At 51.4% G+C, this 19,191-nt stretch overlaps 3 protein-coding genes and 1 long non-coding RNA gene across 8 annotated transcripts; 3 read left to right on the plus strand and 1 right to left on the minus strand.

Moving 5' to 3' along the window:
- Positions 1-533: 533 nt before the first annotated feature.
- Positions 534-8,499, plus strand: COQ2 (coenzyme Q2, polyprenyltransferase). The gene is made up of 7 exons (XM_035325859.1): positions 534-801; positions 967-1,133; positions 3,164-3,285; positions 3,481-3,566; positions 4,311-4,444; positions 4,851-5,039; positions 7,952-8,499. Exons 1-7 carry the CDS (start codon positions 534-536, stop codon positions 8,105-8,107), a joined length of 1,122 nt encoding a protein of 373 aa, XP_035181750.1. The 3' UTR covers positions 8,108-8,499.
- On the minus strand, positions 2,203-2,473 carry LOC118166728. The gene is made up of 2 exons (XR_004750690.1): positions 2,342-2,473; positions 2,203-2,299 (listed from the first exon to the last, which is right to left on the minus strand). It is a non-coding gene; the product is annotated as an uncharacterized LOC118166728 (long non-coding RNA).
- On the plus strand, positions 7,589-16,689 carry LOC118166727 (placenta-specific gene 8 protein-like). Of its 3 annotated transcripts, none has more exons than XM_035325865.1 (5): positions 7,589-7,594; positions 15,860-16,008; positions 16,094-16,218; positions 16,340-16,443; positions 16,558-16,689. In XM_035325865.1, coding segments are annotated over exons 2-5 (339 nt in total). In that variant the 5' UTR covers positions 7,589-7,594; positions 15,860-15,899; the 3' UTR covers positions 16,559-16,689. The 3 variants fall into 3 exon arrangements, with proteins under 3 accessions (XP_035181756.1, XP_035181755.1, XP_035181754.1); XM_035325864.1 differs by lacking the exon at positions 7,589-7,594 and adding an exon at positions 15,165-15,281; XM_035325863.1 differs by lacking the exon at positions 7,589-7,594 and adding an exon at positions 15,605-15,655.
- Positions 11,797-14,644, plus strand: LOC118166726 (placenta-specific gene 8 protein-like). 3 transcript variants are annotated; one of them, XM_035325861.1, is made up of 5 exons: positions 11,797-12,086; positions 13,344-13,486; positions 13,560-13,684; positions 14,303-14,406; positions 14,532-14,644. In XM_035325861.1, coding segments are annotated over exons 1-5 (648 nt in total). In that variant the 5' UTR covers positions 11,797-11,811; the 3' UTR covers positions 14,533-14,644. The 3 variants fall into 3 exon arrangements, with proteins under 3 accessions (XP_035181752.1, XP_035181751.1, XP_035181753.1); XM_035325860.1 differs by having other exon boundaries at positions 14,303-14,641; XM_035325862.1 differs by having other exon boundaries at positions 12,031-12,149; positions 14,303-14,641.
- Positions 16,690-19,191: the final 2,502 nt, after the last annotated feature.

Consider the following 19,191-nt stretch of genomic DNA (forward strand, 5'->3'; position numbering starts at 1 on the left):
CTGAAAACCGAAGGAAGCGCAGCATGTGGCAGAAGTGGTGTGTCACACCGTTTTTCAGGAAAACTTCAAGAGTAATTCTGGGAAGCTTTTATTGCAGATACTCTACCACGCAGCACCAACTTTTATGGCTCCATCCAAAGCTCCCGTCCCAGTTTAGGCATTAACTCCGATAAGGTGAGGGGAGAACAAAGCGAACAAGGTCGCAGACCCAGTAGCCTGTTACGAAATGATCCAGAAGCCTTTTATGAAGCCATAAACGTCTATTGCTGACAGCCTGGGAGCTGCTGCATGAGCACACACGCTTCATGTACGGACACGTGAAGGAATGCGACAGCGTTACAGACTCGGGACACATTCTGTGGCAGAGAACAGCAGGCAGCCTTTCAGTGAGGCGCAGTCACTAACGACTAAGGGAACGGTTGCTCTCGCAGGCGCTGCTGCCGTTACAGCCGTCTGAGCCGTTAAAGCCGTTAAGGGCCGTTAGCCCCCCCCAGCATGGCAAGCGCCCGCAGCGGGCTAGGGGCGCACTGAGCATGCGCGGCGCAGCGCGGCGGCGCCCCGCCGGAAGAGCTTCCTCCGGCGGCAAGATGGCGGCGCTGCTGTGGCGGCTCGGCCGGGCCTCCTGCGCCGCCCGCCCGGCCCTGGCGGCCGCCGCCGCCGTTTGGCCGCCGCCGTTCCGCCCCGCCGCCGTTCCTCCGGGCCCACGGCGGCCGCTGAGCTTCTCGGCGGCCGAGCTGGTGCGCGCCGCGCCCGGGCGGCTGCGGCCATACCTGCGGCTCATGCGTCTGCACCAGCCCGCCGGTGAGGGGCGGGGCGGGGCGGTAGCCATGGCGACGCGGTGGCCAATGGGGCGGGGGCACGGTTGCCGTGGCGATGCGGTTGCCGTGGCGACGCAGCATCCTTGGCGTTCGGCACCCCCCGGCCGCCGCGTTCCCCCCCGGTCCTGAGGCCTCCGCCCGCCCGCAGGGACGTGGCTGCTGTACCTGCCGTGCACCTGGAGCATCGGGCTGGCGGCCGAGCCGGGCTGCCTGCCCGACTGGCAGACGTTGGCCCTCTTCGGCGCCGGGGCCGTGCTCATGCGTGGGGCCGGCTGCACCATCAACGACATGTGGGACCGCGACTACGACAAGAAGGTGGGGAGACGCGCGGGGAGGCGCAGGGCTAACGGGCAGTTCCTGGTGTTCGAGGAGGGGAGTGCTGGGTGTTTCGCACAGGGTGTGTCCTCTGAGCTCCTTGCCAAGGGCAGGCTCAGGGCTCCGGGCAGGTCTGGTTTTCTCCAACTTGAGACATTCCTCCCTGCCACCATCCAAGACACCTGCAACTCCTTTGTCTACATTTCCTCCCAGGGTAGTTGAAATTGTTTTGTTTTATATAACAGGGCTGCGGTAAGTCTCCTGGAGTGTGTACTTCCACGTAAGCTAAGATGCGTGTTGCTGTTAGCAACATGCAGTGCTTGATCAAAATAAATCTATCTTTTAACTCTTCCCTGCATGACAGCCCAAGTGGTAAGACGAGACCAAGGTGATAAGACAAGGGGAAATGGCCTCGGGTTGCACCAAGGGAGGTTTAGGTTTAATATTATTAGAAATTTCTTTACTGAAAGGGTTGTACCGCTCTGGAATGGGCTCCCCAGGGACATGCTTGAGTCACCACCCTGGAGTCTTTCAAGGAACATGTAGATATAGAACTGAGTAGCATGGTTTAGTGGGGGACTTGTCAATGCTATGATAAAGGTTGGACTAAATTATCTTAGAGGTCTTTTCCAACCTGGATGATTTTGTGAACATAAATAACCCTTTCTTTGCTTAGTTATCATCTACCCTTTTTTATATTTTCAGGAGCAGGCTTTCCTTGGTTATTGTTTTAATTTTGTTTTATAATTGTTTTATTGTTTTATAATTTCCGCATGAGAATGGCTGTTGACAGAATCATGCCCAAGCGTGTACTCATCCTCTTTGTGGGCTTGCATTTCCTCCTCCCTCTTGTTCAGCAGAAGGAAATAAACAGGAGGCAGCACTGGGAGTCAGATGCTGACAGGCACAGGGGTGTACACTCAGTGGGGAGGATCCCAGTGAACTATTGGCTTATTTTCTTTTCTGATCCTACGTTTTTCCTCACACTTTGGGTATTGGCCACAGCAAAGTGCCAGGACAGTGAGTGACTGCGCTCTGTGAAGTCTTCCTTCCAGCGCCAATGTATTTGTCCTGTTAGAAAGCAATAAATCCATACGGGTTTTGTGGTGTCTTTGGATGCTTTAGGGTTCAGAGGTTATTAGCAGCTACTTGTGCTATGAAGATGGCTGGGGTATGCAATCAGCAAGATGGAATTCACATGGCAATACGTGCATTTATGCATAAATGTGATGTAGCTAAACGTAAAGGCTCAAACATTCCCGTAACAGCACTTGGTTACATACCTCACCAGGCAGTCTTCTTAACAAGCCAGCAGGTGGCTGGGGTGGGAGCAGGACGTTGGCTTGTGCTGCTGGTCGCAGTCTGGGGGTGGTTTTTGACAATCCTAGGTATTTGGTATTTTTTAATTTTTATTTTATTTTTTAATTAAAATGGAAGATGCCATGTCAGGTAATGGTGTACAGTAGAGTTGGGCACAGAAAGCATTATGCTTTAAAAAGCATTTCTGTGCCCAACTCTACTGCACATAATTAATCAAAAGCGTATTTAAACTGCATAAGCAGTATTTGAAGTTTAGCTTAAATTATTTAGTAGTACGGGGAGAACATACTAAGGGAGTATACTTAAGGTGACATTATTAAAGCATATGCAGAATCCTTTATACGTTTTTAGTATTCTATAAAAAGTTGGCGTTCAAACCTCCCCAAACAGACTTTACACTGTGTCTAAATTCATTTTTTTCCTTTTGTTATTGTGGGGTGGGTTTTTTAATTTGTTTGTTCAGATTATGGTCACCTTCAGCAAGTAACTCATCATTCATTTAGGTTTAAAGTATTTTCCAATATTTGTTATTCTTTCAGTTGGCTTTGCATGATTTCTCTCCTCCTGACAGACGTCCTAAACCCCACTGCATCCCACCTAGGGTTAAAATAATTGTCCTGTTGCATGCCAGTGGTGTGACTTGAACTTTTAGGATATGGTTGAATGTGTTAGGTTGCACTTCGTGTTAACGCTGTTCCTTCCATGTTTAGGTAGCAAGGACAGCAAGCAGACCCCTGGCAGCTGGAGAAATCTCCACTTTTCAGTCCTTCGTTTTTCTCGGGGGACAGCTCAGCCTGGCTCTCTGTGTGCTTCTGTGTCTGAATTACTACAGGTGATGTACACGTTATCTTCTGTTTCTTAGAATTGCATTCCTGGTCCAGAGGTAAGCACAAATATCTTGAACAGCAAACATGCTGGGGGCAGAGGAGTTTTAGCCATGGAAGTCAAGTAATCAGTTTGGTACTATGTACCAACTCTTTAGACCTGTGATCTTTAGACCAGCAAACAAGTCTGGTACTTCTTACAGTATCGTTCTGGGAGCAGCCTCCTTGTCTCTCGTGGTCTCCTACCCTCTGATGAAGAGAATCACGTATTGGCCACAGTTAGTTTTGGGTGAGTTGGAACTCTTTTTAGTTTTCTTCTTCTTCCGATCTAGCTTTTGGGAAGTTTCATATCAGTTAGTAATTAAACTTCAGCAGTCTGGTTTTATGTAAGTTTATATTAAAATAACAATACTGTGCAGACAAAATTCTGCCATGCCAGAAGCTTCTTAAACAGTAGTTTAACAAAATTAAGCAGGAGCTGTGCCATAACGTTTTCATTCAGAAACAATCACTTTTGTTGTAGTGTCGAGAGAGAGAGTAAATGCTTGTAGCTTGAGAGTTGGCCGTATTTTAAGAGTTGTCTCAAAACCTGTCTTAACTCTTGGCCTTCCCACTCCAGCTGTCTTCAGCTTTATCACCTTTTCCAGTGTGGAAGCACCACAGTTGGCTGCTGTGAGCTCTTCTGCAGTCAGCTTTACCGACATCAAAGCATTTTAACTTCAGATGCATTGTTTGAGTGCACTGCGATAGTTCTGTGCGAATGCGTCCTTAGGATAATGAAACCATATTTAAATGGGGGGAAAATGTGTGGCACTGCGCATTTCTCCTTATACCTCCAGGGTATTTAATGGCAAGTTACTTGGGATTTGTTACCTGACTGAAACTCCGTGCTAGGAAATAGAGATGCCGGGATTGTAGCAAAAGCTGCAGATGTAACGTATGCTTGAAGAAATGATACTAAGTTCTGTACGTGTAATTTAGACTGGTCCTGGCACCTTGTTAACTATCTTTGTTCCACTCTCTCTTTTTTTAGGACTTACTTTTAACTGGGGAGCCCTTCTTGGGTGGTCTGCCATCCAAGGGTCCTGCGACTGGTCCGTGTGTTTGCCCCTGTACCTGGCGGGAGTCATGTGGACGCTGGTGTACGACACCATCTACGCGCACCAGGTAGAGCAGCAGTAGGAAACTTTACAGACCTGTGTATGTTTGCTTGCTTAATTTACAGCTTTGGTCTTGAGCAGCACTAACGCGCAGGTGAGCACCACCCTTGGACCTTTCATTGCTCTGTAAATATTTTATGTAGCGGGCAGAAGGCTTCAAGTGAAATACATTTTGTGTGCCCATGCATCTGCGCTATGTCAATAACTGCACAGCCGGTATTAACTATTAGCTGCCAAGCCAGCTCTGAGGACCAGCCTTTTAGATTATAGCTTGACCCAGGGACCTACAAATATACTTAAATGAGGTTCCCATTACCAACTGTGGGAACCTTGAGATGGGCCCCCCATTTTACTTTCCTTAGCAAGTAACGGTTGGATTGCAGATGTTCTGCTAATTGTTCCTTTCCCTCTAGGACAAGAGGGATGACATCCTGATTGGCGTGAAGTCCACAGCGTTGCAGTTCAAGGAAGATACGAAGCAGTGGCTCAGTGGCTTCAGCATGGCAATGCTTGTGGGCTTGTGCGTGGCAGGGATGAATTGTAACCAGACTTTCCCTTACTACTCAGCCGTGGCTGCTGTGGGCGCTCACCTAGCACACCAGGTTTGATGGATTCATTTATACTTTCTCCATGTGGAAATTCTTGATAAGAAATCATAGTGCTTTTCAGCCCCTGGCTGAAAATTCTCCAAGTACACTGAAAAAAAAAAGAATCCTGTAAATTTTTGAAAAGATCATTTAAGCCTTCTGACAAAGGCTTGCTTCTCCCAACTACCTTTGGCAGAACTCTTTTGAGGAGACCTCTGGTAGTCCACAGGCTGTAGTGTTCAATCTGTTTCTAACCAAAAGAACTGCCTTGCCTTTAGCTGTAATCTCAAGGGGAATATTTTCTTCCTGCTTCTGATAGCAGCTGCAGCTCGATCCACCTCAGTATCAAGCACGATTTTGCAACTTTTGCTGTTCTGATACAACTCCAGCTGTGTCCGGCGCATATGATGTGAGACTGCAGTCAATGTGTGTTATGATTGTTAGCTGAATTTATGAGATGAAATGGCCTGCTGTATCAAACACACTTATGCTTGATAGAGATGTTGGGTTTTTTTGGTGTGTGGCATACTATACAAGAGCTACATGAAAATTATCGCTGTCTGTTGTGTCTCCCAGAGAGAGTTAATTTTACCTCAGCGTAAATACGTTGTGCTGTGCTCTGGAGCTTCAGACTGGGTTCCAACAGTGTAACAAAAGTTTCTGTGGCTTTGTCACTACCCCCTGTTGCAGATGTTAATGTTATAACTTTATGATAATTGACGGTTCTAATTCACAATTGCTTTTGTAGCACAAAGCAACCCACTTCAGTGTTGTACTTGTGTGAGCTTACAAACTTGAATGCATATCAGGAAAAAAAGAAAAAGAAAATGAGCTTTGCCCATAGAGGATTTTGTTACCCAAATGTTCACAGTCTCGTAGTGACGGTTGGTCTATGGGAGAAGTAATTGCTGGCCTTCATGAGTCAGTGATAGCGCTGCGAGCAGTAGTCTGAGAAGTTAAATGTGGGATTAATATGTAACTTGCCGTGCGAGGGACAGCCTGATGGGTGTTGTACAGCCCCTCACACCTGAGCAGTGCTTTAACGGGGGAGCTCCCACAGCTCATAGATATTAAGCATTAATCATGCCTGCAGGTTATAACATTTTTGCGGCGCTGTGCTCTGGTACTTGTCGGCCACTGCTTTTCACAGGGTTTGATCTTGGAAATCTGTGGAGGAAAGTGTACTACCTTCCCCCGCCTTATCATTGACATCTGGAATTGCCAGAGTGGCCTGGCATGGCAGTTTTGGCACAAATGGAAATCACTTTCCTGCAGAGAGGATTTTTCTTGGTGAGGAGGCAGAATGTGAGGGGCATGGAGTCACAGAATCACAGAATCATCCAGGTTGGAAGAGACCTCCAAGATCATCAAGTCCAACCTCTGACCCAACACTACCAAGTCCTCCACTAAACCATATCCCTAAGCTCTACATCTCAACGCCTTTTAAAGACCTGCAGGGATGGTGACTCAGCCACTTCCCTGGGCAGCCCATTCCAGTGTCTAACAGCCCTTTCCATAAAGAAGTTCTTCCTAACATCCAACCTAAACCTCCCCTGGCACAACTTTAGTGTGTGACGATTCTCTAGATTCCCCAGGTTGTAAGAGCAGCCTTGTTCCATACACCACCGAGCAGCTTCTCTTTGAGTACATGTTTTAATATTACTTCTGCCTGGGCATTTGCATGCTTATCTTCATGTTCAAGACATCAAAGATCTGCTGACTGACTGAGTTTAGAAAGCTGAATAAGCCATGTAAGGTGCCCGTTCCTCAATTTAACTAGTTTGTGCCTGAGGCAGAGGAATTTGGGTGATTAAGATGTCCAATTCTTGTACTGCTGAAGAAGTTCCTGAACAGAAAACTAAGCTGCCTTACGTGCTTTGCGTCTGTGAAGGTACATCTCATGGCTTGGCCACTGTTGGGTTTCACTCATCCATTTAGTGTTTTCACTTCCGTATGCCTGATGGGCAGGCAGGCTTTTAAGGGCGTGAAAAAACATTGTGTTCTAGAGGTTTGCAGACCAGGTTTCAGATAGTTTAATCAGAACCCAGCCCCCTTATCTCTGTACAAGTCCAAACAGCAGAGGAATGTGTTTCGGTGGGAAGCTTTAATTTCTTTCAGTTCGAAGTGTTCTCTTTCAACATCTTGAGGGGATGAACGGCAGGGTCAGAGTTTCTGGGAGGTGTCTCTCTACGAATCCTTTCACTCATGTTAACACGTCCTTCTACCGTCCTTGACGAAAGACTTCTGCACCCAGTTTCATTTCCAGCACTGCCTTTCAGTAACTCTGCTCTTGCACTGTGTGCTGTTGGCACCTCGAGCTGTGAGTCACAGCGACTGCTCACAGGTGTCGGGGTTCCTCTTTGCAGAGCAGATGTAGCTATGCGGCCAGCAGCACCTGGGCAGGACAGGGCAGCCTCTTGCTCTGCTGCTTTCCCTCCCCTGCCTTGTTTTCAGGGAAGCATGGGCAGTGCTTTGTAGCAGACAAATGAAAGGTGCAGGCAGGTACTTGATTTTTATTTTTTTTTACTGAAGGTCCTGTTGACGAGTTAGCTGCCTTTCTGCCGAGGAAGGTCTCCAAAAGGCTTTTTACACGTTCAGATATTTTTACAGCTTTTATTACGCAACCGCACCCAGGAGTATTTAGGCTGTTCATACTGTGATTCACTGAGAGGTTCCAGGAATCAGGTCCATGCCCAGTCCTTTGCTCTTCTGCTGCATGTTGAATAAATCTGACAGGTAAACGTGGATGCTGGTCATGATCTATCCCTTGCACCTCCAGAGTATTCCTGTTTCTTCTGGAGCTAACGATAGGATTTAGAACCTGAAGGTTTTGAAGTTACAGTCCTTCTTGTCTCTTTTTGAGATGTGTCAAGTATTTCTGTGTCCGTAAATAGTAATACTGGAATGTTTATACTGTGCTTTTGCAGATTTACACTTTGGACATAGACAAGCCTGAAGACTGCTGGAAGAAATTTGCTTCGAATCGTACTGTAGGAGTTCTGCTCTTCGTGGGGATCGTGCTTGGAAATCTCTGTAAAAGACAAGAGTCGAAAACTGTACAAGAGCCTTTAGAAAGCAGGTAGTCAACATTGTTAATGATACTGATGTTTTAGTCTGGCTCAAATTAATATTCTCCAAGAAGGGGAAACACTTTTAACATGACTCTTTGTGGTTTATCCTATTTATTTATGAAAGTTGGTGAAAATGTTGCTTTTCTTAAAAAAAAAATATAAATAAATAAAAAATAAAGCCAAGCAAATCTTTTTTTTTTACTGTCTTACAATGTAAGCTGTGATTACTCACAAATGAAGCAAGTGAAGCTTCACTGTTGGTCCTATGTAGTACAAGGAAACTCCTGACTGGCTCTCAAGAAGCAAGCCCGGCATTTTATACAGAGCAAGCCAGATGTCTCTTAGTGACAGGACTTGGGAAAATGCAGAAAGATATCAGCATGTAAATAAAATCTGGTTGTACATGTTTGGTGTTGTGATTTATTGCGTGAAGAAATTGCAGTTTGGGTTGGAGCTTGTTGTGTGAAATAACTGTGATAGCGGCTTTTATCCTGAGATGTCTGGATGCAGTCTGGTCTCCATGCATGAGGTCCAAAATATGAACAAGTCGACAGAAAAGTTTTTAAGACTCCCTTTTGTTCTTGGTCTGACTGCTGGCACTGGTTCTTCCTCGTGTGCAAAGAGCAGGCTGCTGCAGAGCGGCCCATGGAAACTGAGGTGAGCACATTTATCGGGAACAATCTGCATGCAGACCGCCAGCTTAACAAACCAGCACATTCCAGAACTAATGCCAAGTGTTTGCATGCTGGTGGTTGACTCTAAGGTAGGAACTCATCTTGCCAAGTGAATCTCATTTCCTCCTTCTAATTCTAATCCTTTAACCTTCTGCTTCTTCTTTCTATTTCCGCTCATCCAGGAGTCACTGGTTTGTTAGGAGGAGGACTATAAGCAGTAACAATAGCAACTGCAGGCTAATTGCAGATCTCTGTACCTTTCCCTGCACTCTACCATTTTGTGCTTGGTTGGTTATGCAATTTGTCTGCTGGTTACACTTTTCCTTGCCTTGTGTGTGCTTTGTGACACTTTGTTTATTGTCTTTTTGGCTTCTCTCACTGGACACAACATAAAATATTTTTTGAACAAGCCAGAAAGAAGACTGTTCAGGTTGACTGCGTATGAAGTAGAAATATGTGAAAAGGTTAGCATAGCTCTTGCAAGCACTCAGAGGCTTCTTTGGTTCTTACACGGAAGTTCTTAAGCAGGGTTTACACATTTTCAGTGGTACTAAGTTAAAGGACAGCACTTTAAAAATGAAAGATAGTTAAGCTTCTGAACAATTATGTGACAGAGCTGCATTCTGTAGAGGGAGAAATGAATGCATCCAGCTTCATGTTGAACCTGGGTTACGAGGCATTTATTAGTAATATCCAAGTCTAATTAATATATGTAAGTGTCTTAATATTTGTAGCAGTACCTTAGAGAGAACGTGGCAAAAGTTATTTGTTTCTAACATACTAATGCGTCTTCAGGTAGCTTGGATTTGAGAAGAGCCCACATGTTGTAGCACCTGTGGACTCTCTCGTGTCCATCTTCCTGTGGCAACTTGGCACAAGCAAGCACTTGCCTTGTAATAAGAAGAAGAACAAGGTATAGCAACGCAGGGTGAAGATTCAAATATCAAACCAGTCCTAAACCTAGAAATCATTGCATGTCTTCTGTTGGAGTTCTCCAAAATCAGCTCCAAATTTGTTTTGCTGGCTAAAATGCCATTTGTATCTGCTGGCAGTTACGTGTGCTTTTCTCTTCTGTTCTCAAAGTATGATTTTCTACACTTCACAAACACAGTCTCAGCTGTATTTAAATACAGTTTATTAAAAAAAGTCTCCCCCACACCCATCTCAAATAAACACTGCTCCCTGGCAGTCTTCCCTCCAGTGTCAGGTGTTGCATTTCTCCCCGTTGTTTTGCAAAGGTTCCTCTGCAGGGGAATGGACGAGGAGCGCGTCTCTGGGGGCAGGAAGGTCGGCTGTGCCTCCCGAGGGCCAGGGCTGGAGGTTGCTCAGCAAAGCAGCCAGGGTGGCTTCCAACCCAAAGGCTGTCCCCAGCGTGCTCCCCGCGTTGGAGAGCATCTCTGGCTCAGTGCCAGAGGGCCCTTGTGCACACCGGGGCAGACAGTGCCTGGACTTTGCTGTTTGCATGCTGCTTGCAACAGAAGGCATCTCCCAGTCCAAGGAGGCCAGAATTTCCCCTGCCTCAGTCTGGGGAAAGCACGTGCTGCAGGTGCGGAGCCAAGGAGAAGTGTGCAGAGGACAGGGGACAGACAGCGTGGCAGGGTCGGTGTTGGCACCAGCCCTGGGTATTTTGATCTGGGGACTAGGAGAATTACCTCCTTGCCCAAGGTGCTGGAGCGTTCCCAGGGGTGAGCTGCGCCTCACTGAGGCACCGTGCTGCACTGCTGGGACAAGGGACGGTATGGCCAAGGGGACTGGGAGGTCAGGGGGACAGGGCCTTGTTTTCCTGGTCAGCAGGAGAAGGGCTGGGAACCTGCTTCTGATCGTGTCAGCGGGGGGAAGATGCCCTCAGCCGTCACAACAAAGCCAACAGGAGAGGTGCGGCTGTTAGCAGCTATGAGTAATGTTACCTTGCCACGGGCTGAAGACTGCTGGAGTACTGCAGGGTGAGCAGCCGGGGTGTTTTAGGTACCTTTCCTGAATTACGTAGGAAAATGCAAGGAAAGAGTGGGCTCTTGCTGAATGCGGCTGGTAAGGAAACAAACACAATGCCTGTGGACGCCCCCCAGGTGGGTGGCTGCACGCACCAGGTTGTGCTCGAGCCAAACAGGAAGAAGACTAGCAAAAGAAATAAAACAATAAAAAAAAAAAAAAAAAGTGTTCAAATGCCACGGTCAAAGTGTAAAAACACAGCTCCAATGTGTCTGACACCCAGCTGAAATCGGGACCGCAGGGAACAACCAAGCAACGCCCGACCACAAACATCCTCTGAACGGGAGGGAACATCGCCGAGCCGTGCCCTGCGGCAAGTGCAGCTAGTGGGAAAATCGCCCCTCTGCATGCTCGTCCCACAGCACCTTCCTGGTTTTGTTTGTTTGTTTTCATCCTGGAGTGCTGTCCAGGCCTTGGAGGTGGAGGAAGGGACGTGAAATTATCAGGGGATAACACAGCACAGGGGCTGAGGCGGGGGGAGCCTGATGGCAGCGCTGGGTGGCCACCTGTGGGGAGGACAGTGTTGTGTCCTGCCCCAGTTGCCAAATATTTCGCAAACAGGGGATTTCCCAGCTTCGTCAGGCCTTGTTTGGCCCCAGAGGCTGCTGGTGGGCTTCACACGGTGCAGCCCCCTCTGCACACCCCATCAAACAAAGCTGCTCCTCGTGAGCGCAGAGCCTGTGCTTGGCGTAACCCCAAGTGGGAGGCAGCGCAGAGGAGGAAGACAGCTCTGCCCATGCCTGGTTTTGGAAGAGATTTGAGGCTCCTGGAGGTGTTGTTTCAAGGGAGATGAGGACCTGGATGGGCAGCAGGGAGCTGGCTGCAGACAGGGCGGGGGGGGACAGCGCAGATCCCATCAGTCCTGGTGCTGCCTGATGTGGGGCTGAGTGAGAGGAGGGCTGTGGCTGCTCGGATGGAGACATCGTGGGCATGGTGTGGTGACCCTGGTGACAGCCGTGGGCCACGGTGGTTTGCAGGGAGAAGTGGGGGGAAAACAGCCCGGGGTGCTCCTCACATCATTCTGAAGCGCGCCCTTGGGTTTTGAGGGAAGAGATGGGGGAAAAAGCCTCTCCCAGGGACTCGGACGAGGTGTGCGCAACCGCCTCTGGTTTAACGAGCTGCAGGCTACAGTTTCACGCAGGGAGGGGAAAGAAGCACCCTGGGCTTGGCCCCCCCGGCTCCCTGCCACCGTTACGTCCCACCTCTCCCTGCTCGGCACCGCTGCCAATAAGAGCCCGCAGCACACAGAAAGCCACGCGCTCGCCTTTCGCCCAGCTGCTCCGCACGCACCAGGGACGCCAGCCACAACTGAGGCTGCTCCGCAGAAGGTTGGTTCCCTGGTGGCATGAAAATATGAAATGCTCCCTGCCCTAGAAGGACTGGATAACAAGGCAAAAATTGCATATATATACTTTTTCTTTTATATATATATTTTTTTATTCTTTTTTTCCCCTGCTCAGTAATGCAGGCGGAATTAATCTCAATGCAAACTATTTTGCTACATTCTACTTGCGGGAAAAGGGGATGCTTTTAACAAGCTATGTGCTAAGTCTGCTTTATGGACAGGTCGCTTCTGGCTTGCTGCTTTCTCCTGTTACTACGAGCATATAAATGTACCAGGGGAATCTGTGCGACTCTTTGCTCTCTGATTAAACCAGGCTGACTGCTTCTTCTTAGTGTGTGCTGCAGAGCAAGCCCCTCTTGTGGGGGATGCTGAGGTTTGTAGCCGAGGTTTGTAGCTGCAAATGTTTTCGGGCAGACCCCACAGCACGTGCGGGAGGAAGCTGCTCTTCTGTCCAAAGGCTGGTTGCTGCTGCTTGTTGCTTTTATGTGTTTCTGCCCGTTCTTGCTGTGCTCTTCTTGCCCTTTCTGGTTGGATGTGGCTTTGGTGGCAAGAGCATCTTCCTGCGGCAGTGTCTGCATTGCTGTTTCCAGCTCAGAGAGAACGCACACGAGGATCACCGATATGGGGAGTGATGTGGGGCTGTAAAAGTGCAAGGGTGTGCAGGCATTTACCTGTTGCTGGGCACATTTCTGAGGGATCACAGCTGCTCAGCCAGCAGTGCTGCCACGCGCATTTCAGTTTCTGTTCTGGATGCTGAGGTCAGTGGGGCTGCTCGCTGAAGCCGCGCCCCCCTCCATCCCAGTAGCTGAGGAAAGGAAAATAAATTTACAGCAAATGGCCTCAGGGTGTGTGAGCCCAGTGCTTTTATGGTTCCTTCCCCCTTGCTCTCCATGTGCATACTGAGATGAACTTTCCCTAGAGGCATGGCTTGTTTTCTGTGGTTATCCAAGCAAAACGCGTGCTGTGCAGCACAATCCCATGAAGATTTTTGTCATACCTGAGGATCATTTCCCCCGGGAGCTGCAGGAGAGCAAGGAGCAGGGTTAAGACCTAGGACATGGTTCCAAGTTTCTGTATTTCTGGCTCTGCTGGGAGCAAATGTGCAGCCACAGCTGCTTCCTACACGCTTTGCATGCCCACTGAGCTGCTCTGCCGAGGGATACCCGTCGTGCAGCCGGGGGTCCCACGGCCCAGACACCCTGCCCGCTGACCACTCTCTTCCCCTCCTTTTCCTTCCCAGCTCACACCAGGCAGTGCCGCAGTCAGCGATGGCCGCTCCCACCGTGGTGACCCTGCAGCCCCAGTACGTGGTGGCCGGGCCCAGCGTGTCCAGGGCCATGTGGCAGACGGGTCTGATGGACTGCTGCACCGACTGCGGCGTCTGTGAGTGCCGGTGGGGCCAGGGGCTGCTCGGTGGTGGGGTGCCAGGGGCTCATGGCGGTTCTCCCCCTTGCAGGCTGCTGCGGGATGTTCTGCTTCCCCTGCCTGGGCTGCCAGGTGGCCGGGGACATGAACGAGTGCTGCCTCTGTGGGACCAGCGTGGCCATGAGGACCCTGTACCGCACCCGATACAACATCCCGGTCAGTGTGGGCGCGGGCGGTGGGCTCCCTTTTCCCCCCATTTTCTCTCAGTCCTCAGGGCCTGCCGTGGCCCCGGCTCGGCACCCTTCACCATGGCTCGCATCCTGCCTCTGGCAACAGCCAAGCTCAGAGAGCCACTGCTTGGCCACTGTGTCCCTGTCAGGAAGGGCCCTGAAACCACCGGGGTTGCAGCGGTGCTGCACAGGATAACAGCTTGGTGTGGGTGCCAGGGAAATGTGGGCGTTTGCACATATTAAATGTGTCAGAGCATTTCTCCCCGCTGGCAGTGAAAGGACTTGAGGTGTGACTTTCCCCCCTGCCTCAGGCGGGGAAGCCAACAGATAAGTCACTGCCGGAGTTCTGGGGTAAGCAGCTCCTTGTCTATCTTCCTATATAGATAGCTCCTTCCTATCTTATCTCCTTCTGGCAAGCCTGACCCGTCCTGCAGCTACTGCAGCCGTTGCTGCTGAACCATGCACTTTTTAAAACGTCCTCTGCTCCGGGGTCAGAACTGAACCCTGATGGAAAAGACATGCAGTGTGGAGTGCAACTAACCTTTCCTTTGCTGAAATGTGGTTTTGGGGACGCCCTGGCTCCTAACACATGCCTTTCCTGCAGGGCTCCATTTGTTCTGACTGCTGCATCACCTTCTGGTGTCCCGTGTGCTCCGTGTGCCAGATCAAAAGGGACATCAACAAGAGGAGAGAGCTTGGCATCTTCTGGTCAGCGACTCCCTTCTCCCTGCACCATGGAGGCGTTGTGCACGTCCTTGGCCCGAGCGGGGCAAATGTGTGGCCGCAGCAGGCTGCCGGCAGCCCGTCCTCACCTCCCATCCCTTTGCTTACAGATGCCGTGGAGACCATGCTGCCCGTGCCCCACAGGAAGGTGGCTGAGGACTGCCCATGACTGTCAGCCCTCAGCCCCTCGCTAACAGCCCCAATAAAGAGTGATGTGTGCAGAGTTGCCTGCTGCCTGCTGCGTGCTTGTTGCCCCCGTCATCCCTCTGTACCACATAGGTGCGTTTCCACCTGGGTTCTACTCCTTTTCCCTCTTATAAGCTATTTTAAATGCACGTAGGGTGTCTGCTGAGCTGGCCTCTGGGTCTCTTTGTGGGGCTGGCACTGAATTTCCCCACGAGTGCAGGTACTTCACCTGCCTGCAGCAGCAACAGAGAAGCGAATGTGCTGGGGTCCCGGCAGCTTCTCCCTTTCGGGAGGCCACGGGACTCGCCCTCCGAAACCATGCTTCTGACCCAAAGGCAGCCAAAGGGAGGCAGCAAGGGGAGGCAGCAGAGAGGTACCGTCCCCCTGCTCCCATCACTTTCAGAGGGGGGGTTTGCCCTGTGAGTCTCTGCAGGCACTTGGCTTGTGGAGCCCAAATGCGGCCTCCCCTGCTCCGAAGGCTGCTGCTGGGCATGGCACAAAAGCTGCGGGCATGGGGAGCGGCGAGGCCGGCAGCGGAGACGTTGCGCAAGCAGGGTGCGTGCAGCCCGGCCTGCAGCCGGGCCGGGAGGAGCAGAGGTTGGCAGCGCCCGGCGCATATAAGGGACGTGAGCGGGCAAAGGAAGCACGGCTCTGGGAGCAGGGTGGCTCTGCAGGTGCGTGTGGCTGGCGGGGCTTTGGGGTGAAATAGTGGAAAACTGGGGCTGGAGTGGTGGTAATGGAAACTGCTGTGATGCCACGTTGGACAGGGGCAGGGGGTGGTGGTCCCGTGGCTGCATGGTCAGTGTGCCCAGTGCCCACTGGTGTGCAGGTTGATGGCACGTCCCTGCCCTAGGGAGCAGCCCCAAGGCTGTGGAGGCCGTGGACCTCAGGTGGGTTCGTTACAGGGTTCATTATGGAGCTCATCATGGGGGGCAGCTGGGTGTGGAGGAGGAGGAGGTGTTGTGCTGCTGGGGGAGGATGGGAGCACAGGGGCTCCTGCAGTGGTGGGGAGCTGGGGAAGAGGAGGGTGAGGCACCTGGTGAGGAATGTGAGTGAGCAAGGAGGGGCAGGAGCTGGTGGCTAGGCCTGGAGCAGGGGAGAGGGAGGTGGGAAAATTGCTGCCTTCCAGCCCCCGGGGAAGGAGGGTTAGACGGGGGGAGGCAGAGCAGGCGAGGCCCTAGGGGAGCAGTGCCCAGAGACGTGGCCCCTCGGCTGGGGCAGTGAGGGCTGCAGCCTCCTTTCCCCCGGCCAGCCTTCTCCTCTGGACACCGACTGCCCGTGCAGCCCTGTTGATGGCCTCCCGCCATGTGGTCACCACCCAGCCCTGGGGCTCGGCGGCAGCCCCGCAGAGGAGCGAGTGGCAGACAGGGCTGTTGGACTGCTGCTCCGACTGCGGCGTCTGTGAGTAGGCTCTGGGCTGGCTGGCGGAGGGTCTGGGGGATGTGGGGCAGGTGTTGAGCTTGGGGTGTCCCCACATCTCTCGCAGGCATCTGCGGAGCCTTCTGCTTCCCCTGCCTGGGCTGCCAGGTAGCTGGGGACATGGACGAGTGCTGCCTCTGCGGGATCACTGTGGCCATGAGGACCCTGTACCGCACCCGATACAACATCCCGGTCAGTGCGGGTGTGGGGAGCAGCGCCGTGCGGGAGCACCGTGCGTCCCTGGGGGGTGGAGATGCACAAGGCCACATCTCCCCGGGTCGGGGTTGTTGGTACAATGGGTCCTTCTTGGCAGGGCTCCATCATGGGAGACTTCTTCTCAGTCCTGTGCTGCCCCTGGTGCTCTCTCTGCCAGCTGAAGAGGGACATAAACCAGAGGAAAGAACAGGGCACCTTCTGGTGAGTTGGCCTCCTTGCCCGGCTCTGCGCACTTTCCCTGAGCCTCCCTTCCTGCCACGACTGACCTAGTGCCTCCCCATCCCATCCCTCATCCTCCTCTGCCCTCCCTTGCAGATGCTGCTGCCCTGGCCATGGAATCGATGCTGCCCTCGCGTTTCTGGTCTGTGCAATGGGGGTTTCAGTGTTCCTGCACAGATTCCCCCTTCCCTTGGTAACGTGGTCAATAAAGAACAGTGCTTGCCCTCACTTGCATGTGTTTGCATTTATTTACCTTGTGGTTTTAGCTTTATTATTTCTCGGTGTCCTGCTGTGACACCGGAGGGCAGCATGCTGCTTTGTGCTGTGTGTTCAGAGCAACACTGAGCACACCAGGTGAAGATCTCTTGCAGACCTGCACCAGCCCAAGAAACTCAGCGGGGGAACTGAAGTGAAACAAAGCCCAAGCCAATGCTGCTGTGGCCATCTCAGCTTCTCCTCCATGCACACCACAGCATGGCTGCTGGCAGGGCCTGTGACAGCATTGATGGGGAAGTGATGGTGGCGGGGTGGGGGACTGTGGTCCAGCCTGCCCTCTTCTTCGTGAACCTCCTGAGGAACCACGGTGCTGAGAGCCCACCGGGAGCTGCTGCTGCATGGGGTGAGATGTCCTGGTGTCTGGCGTCAGACTGGGGGGCTGAGGAATTTGGGGGAAAACCTCGTGTAATTGGGGGCTGCCTTGCTACACCATGGCTTTGAGCAGGTTCTGGATTTACTTGGTAACCTGCCATGGTTCAGAAAAGGGAACTCTGGGGCTGGGGTTTGCACTGCACAAGTGCTGTTGGCTCTGGTCCATTACAGCTTTGCTGCTTTTCAGAGAAATCAGCATGTTTTTGGTTTTCTCCCAGAGGTCAAGCTAGCTGTGGTACCATCAGTGGCATTGCCTGGGGAGGCGGCATCATTGCCTCAGCGAGCTGGCAGCACCCAGGGGCTGGGACTCCAAGGCCACCCACCCGTGACAGGTGAGGGCTCTGTCCCCATCATGGGGTTCCCGCAAGCCCCTGTCCCATCTCACCAGCACCAAGGTCTCTTTGGGGCTCTTTTCCCCTCTGGGCCGTGCTTGCAGAGGCCCAGCTTAGCTCTGCCTGTCTTTGCTGCAGGATGGGTGTCATGGCCATGCGCTGGGTTTCCCCACCCGTGGGTGGGAGAAGGTGGTGACTGTGGGTGTGTAGGTTTCAGTAATATGCAAGGACACAAAGGCTTGCTTTCTGTGGTTTTATTAAGAATTGCCACTCCTAAAGCAAGCGCGTACTTACCTTTATGCGTACTTATATATACATACACACCACTCAAGGTGTTACCGGTATGGCACGGATCAGACCTCTCCCAGGACCGGGACAGCTGAAGACAGAAAAGCTTCTCGTCACTGGATGGTGTTTGTGACAGCATCCACCATTAGCAGGCGTCCCCCGAGAGGATCCCATCTGTCCTGAAGACCTGCAGAGAAGCTCCTCTTGTGTAAATATTGAGTTATTTCTATACCACGTTGGTGCTAATACCTAGGGAGATGTAGGATAGTGTGGATCAGTTAATCCTGACTGATGACAAACTAGCCTGCAGGGAATATAGGTGTTTGTGTGTTGGTTATCGGGGATTCTCTATTCTGTGCTCATCAAGGATGTCTCACTCCCTGCTGAGCTTACCAGGCAAGCCTTGGGCTCCTGGTGCAGTAGCTATGTTTCTTCATGTTTTAGTCTGCTCTTGGGCATCTGTCGGGCAGTGCTGTGCCCCCTGCATCTCTGACCAACTGCTTTTGTTCCTTCACAGGTACAAAGGAGATGTCACTGCCTCAGGATGCTGCTTTGTGGCCATGCTTGTGCTGTTTGGTCTCAGGCCATGGGTTTTGGTGCCGTTACAGCCCAGCTAACGGGTGCTCCAGCGGTGCTGCAGCTCCAGCTAGTGGACATACCGGATCAGAGGTGCCCTGCCTTGTACCACCCATGGTCATCGGCAGCTCCAGCCTAGTTCAGCTGTGTCTTTCCACAGCTCAGGGTAGGTGCACAACCCCACTGCACCGAAGCTCCACAGTCTACCTCACGGATGATCAGGCCTCTTACACTTCTCAGCTGGACACTACCTTGTTTCAGTATAAGGTGACTTCTACTGCTCTTTGTTCCAGTTTTGACTACCCGACTGTTGGGATACGTGATGCTCTTAATGCTTGTGTCTCATGGATCATCTGTCTCGAAGTCACACCTGAAGGGTGCCGCTTAGTTCCATCTCCACCTAACGGATGGTCCTTCCTCTTACACGGTAAGTGAAGGCCTACTTCAATAAAAGCTCATTCTTATTCTAAACTAATTCAAGCTCCAGCTCATTTATTTCAATCTGGCCTGTGGCCAAGATCCTAAATCAATCACTGCCCTAACTTGTGTATTAGCATGACCTGTCAGAATTGTCCAAATAGGGTATAAATATTGGACAATTAAGGCAGTAACTACTCCAGATGATGAGTGCACGTGAGAAGGGGGAAAGTACCTTTTTGCCCATCTTGAACACTTTATTCAGCCTGGTGCATGGCACTTTCCCTGGGATCAGGGCCCAACACAACCGGACCGCACCTCTGGTGAGGGTCTGCATGGCCCCCCCCCCCCCCCCCCCCCCCTCACCTGCCTGGTCCCCAAAACGGGGCGTGGAGCCACTTTCTGAGGTTTACCAGCGCAGGACTGAGCCTCCACTTTCAGGTGCTGAAAACACAGCACTTGGTCTTGA

Source organism: Oxyura jamaicensis, chromosome 4 (assembly GCF_011077185.1).
Source record: "Oxyura jamaicensis isolate SHBP4307 breed ruddy duck chromosome 4, BPBGC_Ojam_1.0, whole genome shotgun sequence".
In the NCBI taxonomy this organism is placed as follows: domain Eukaryota; kingdom Metazoa; phylum Chordata; class Aves; order Anseriformes; family Anatidae; genus Oxyura; species Oxyura jamaicensis.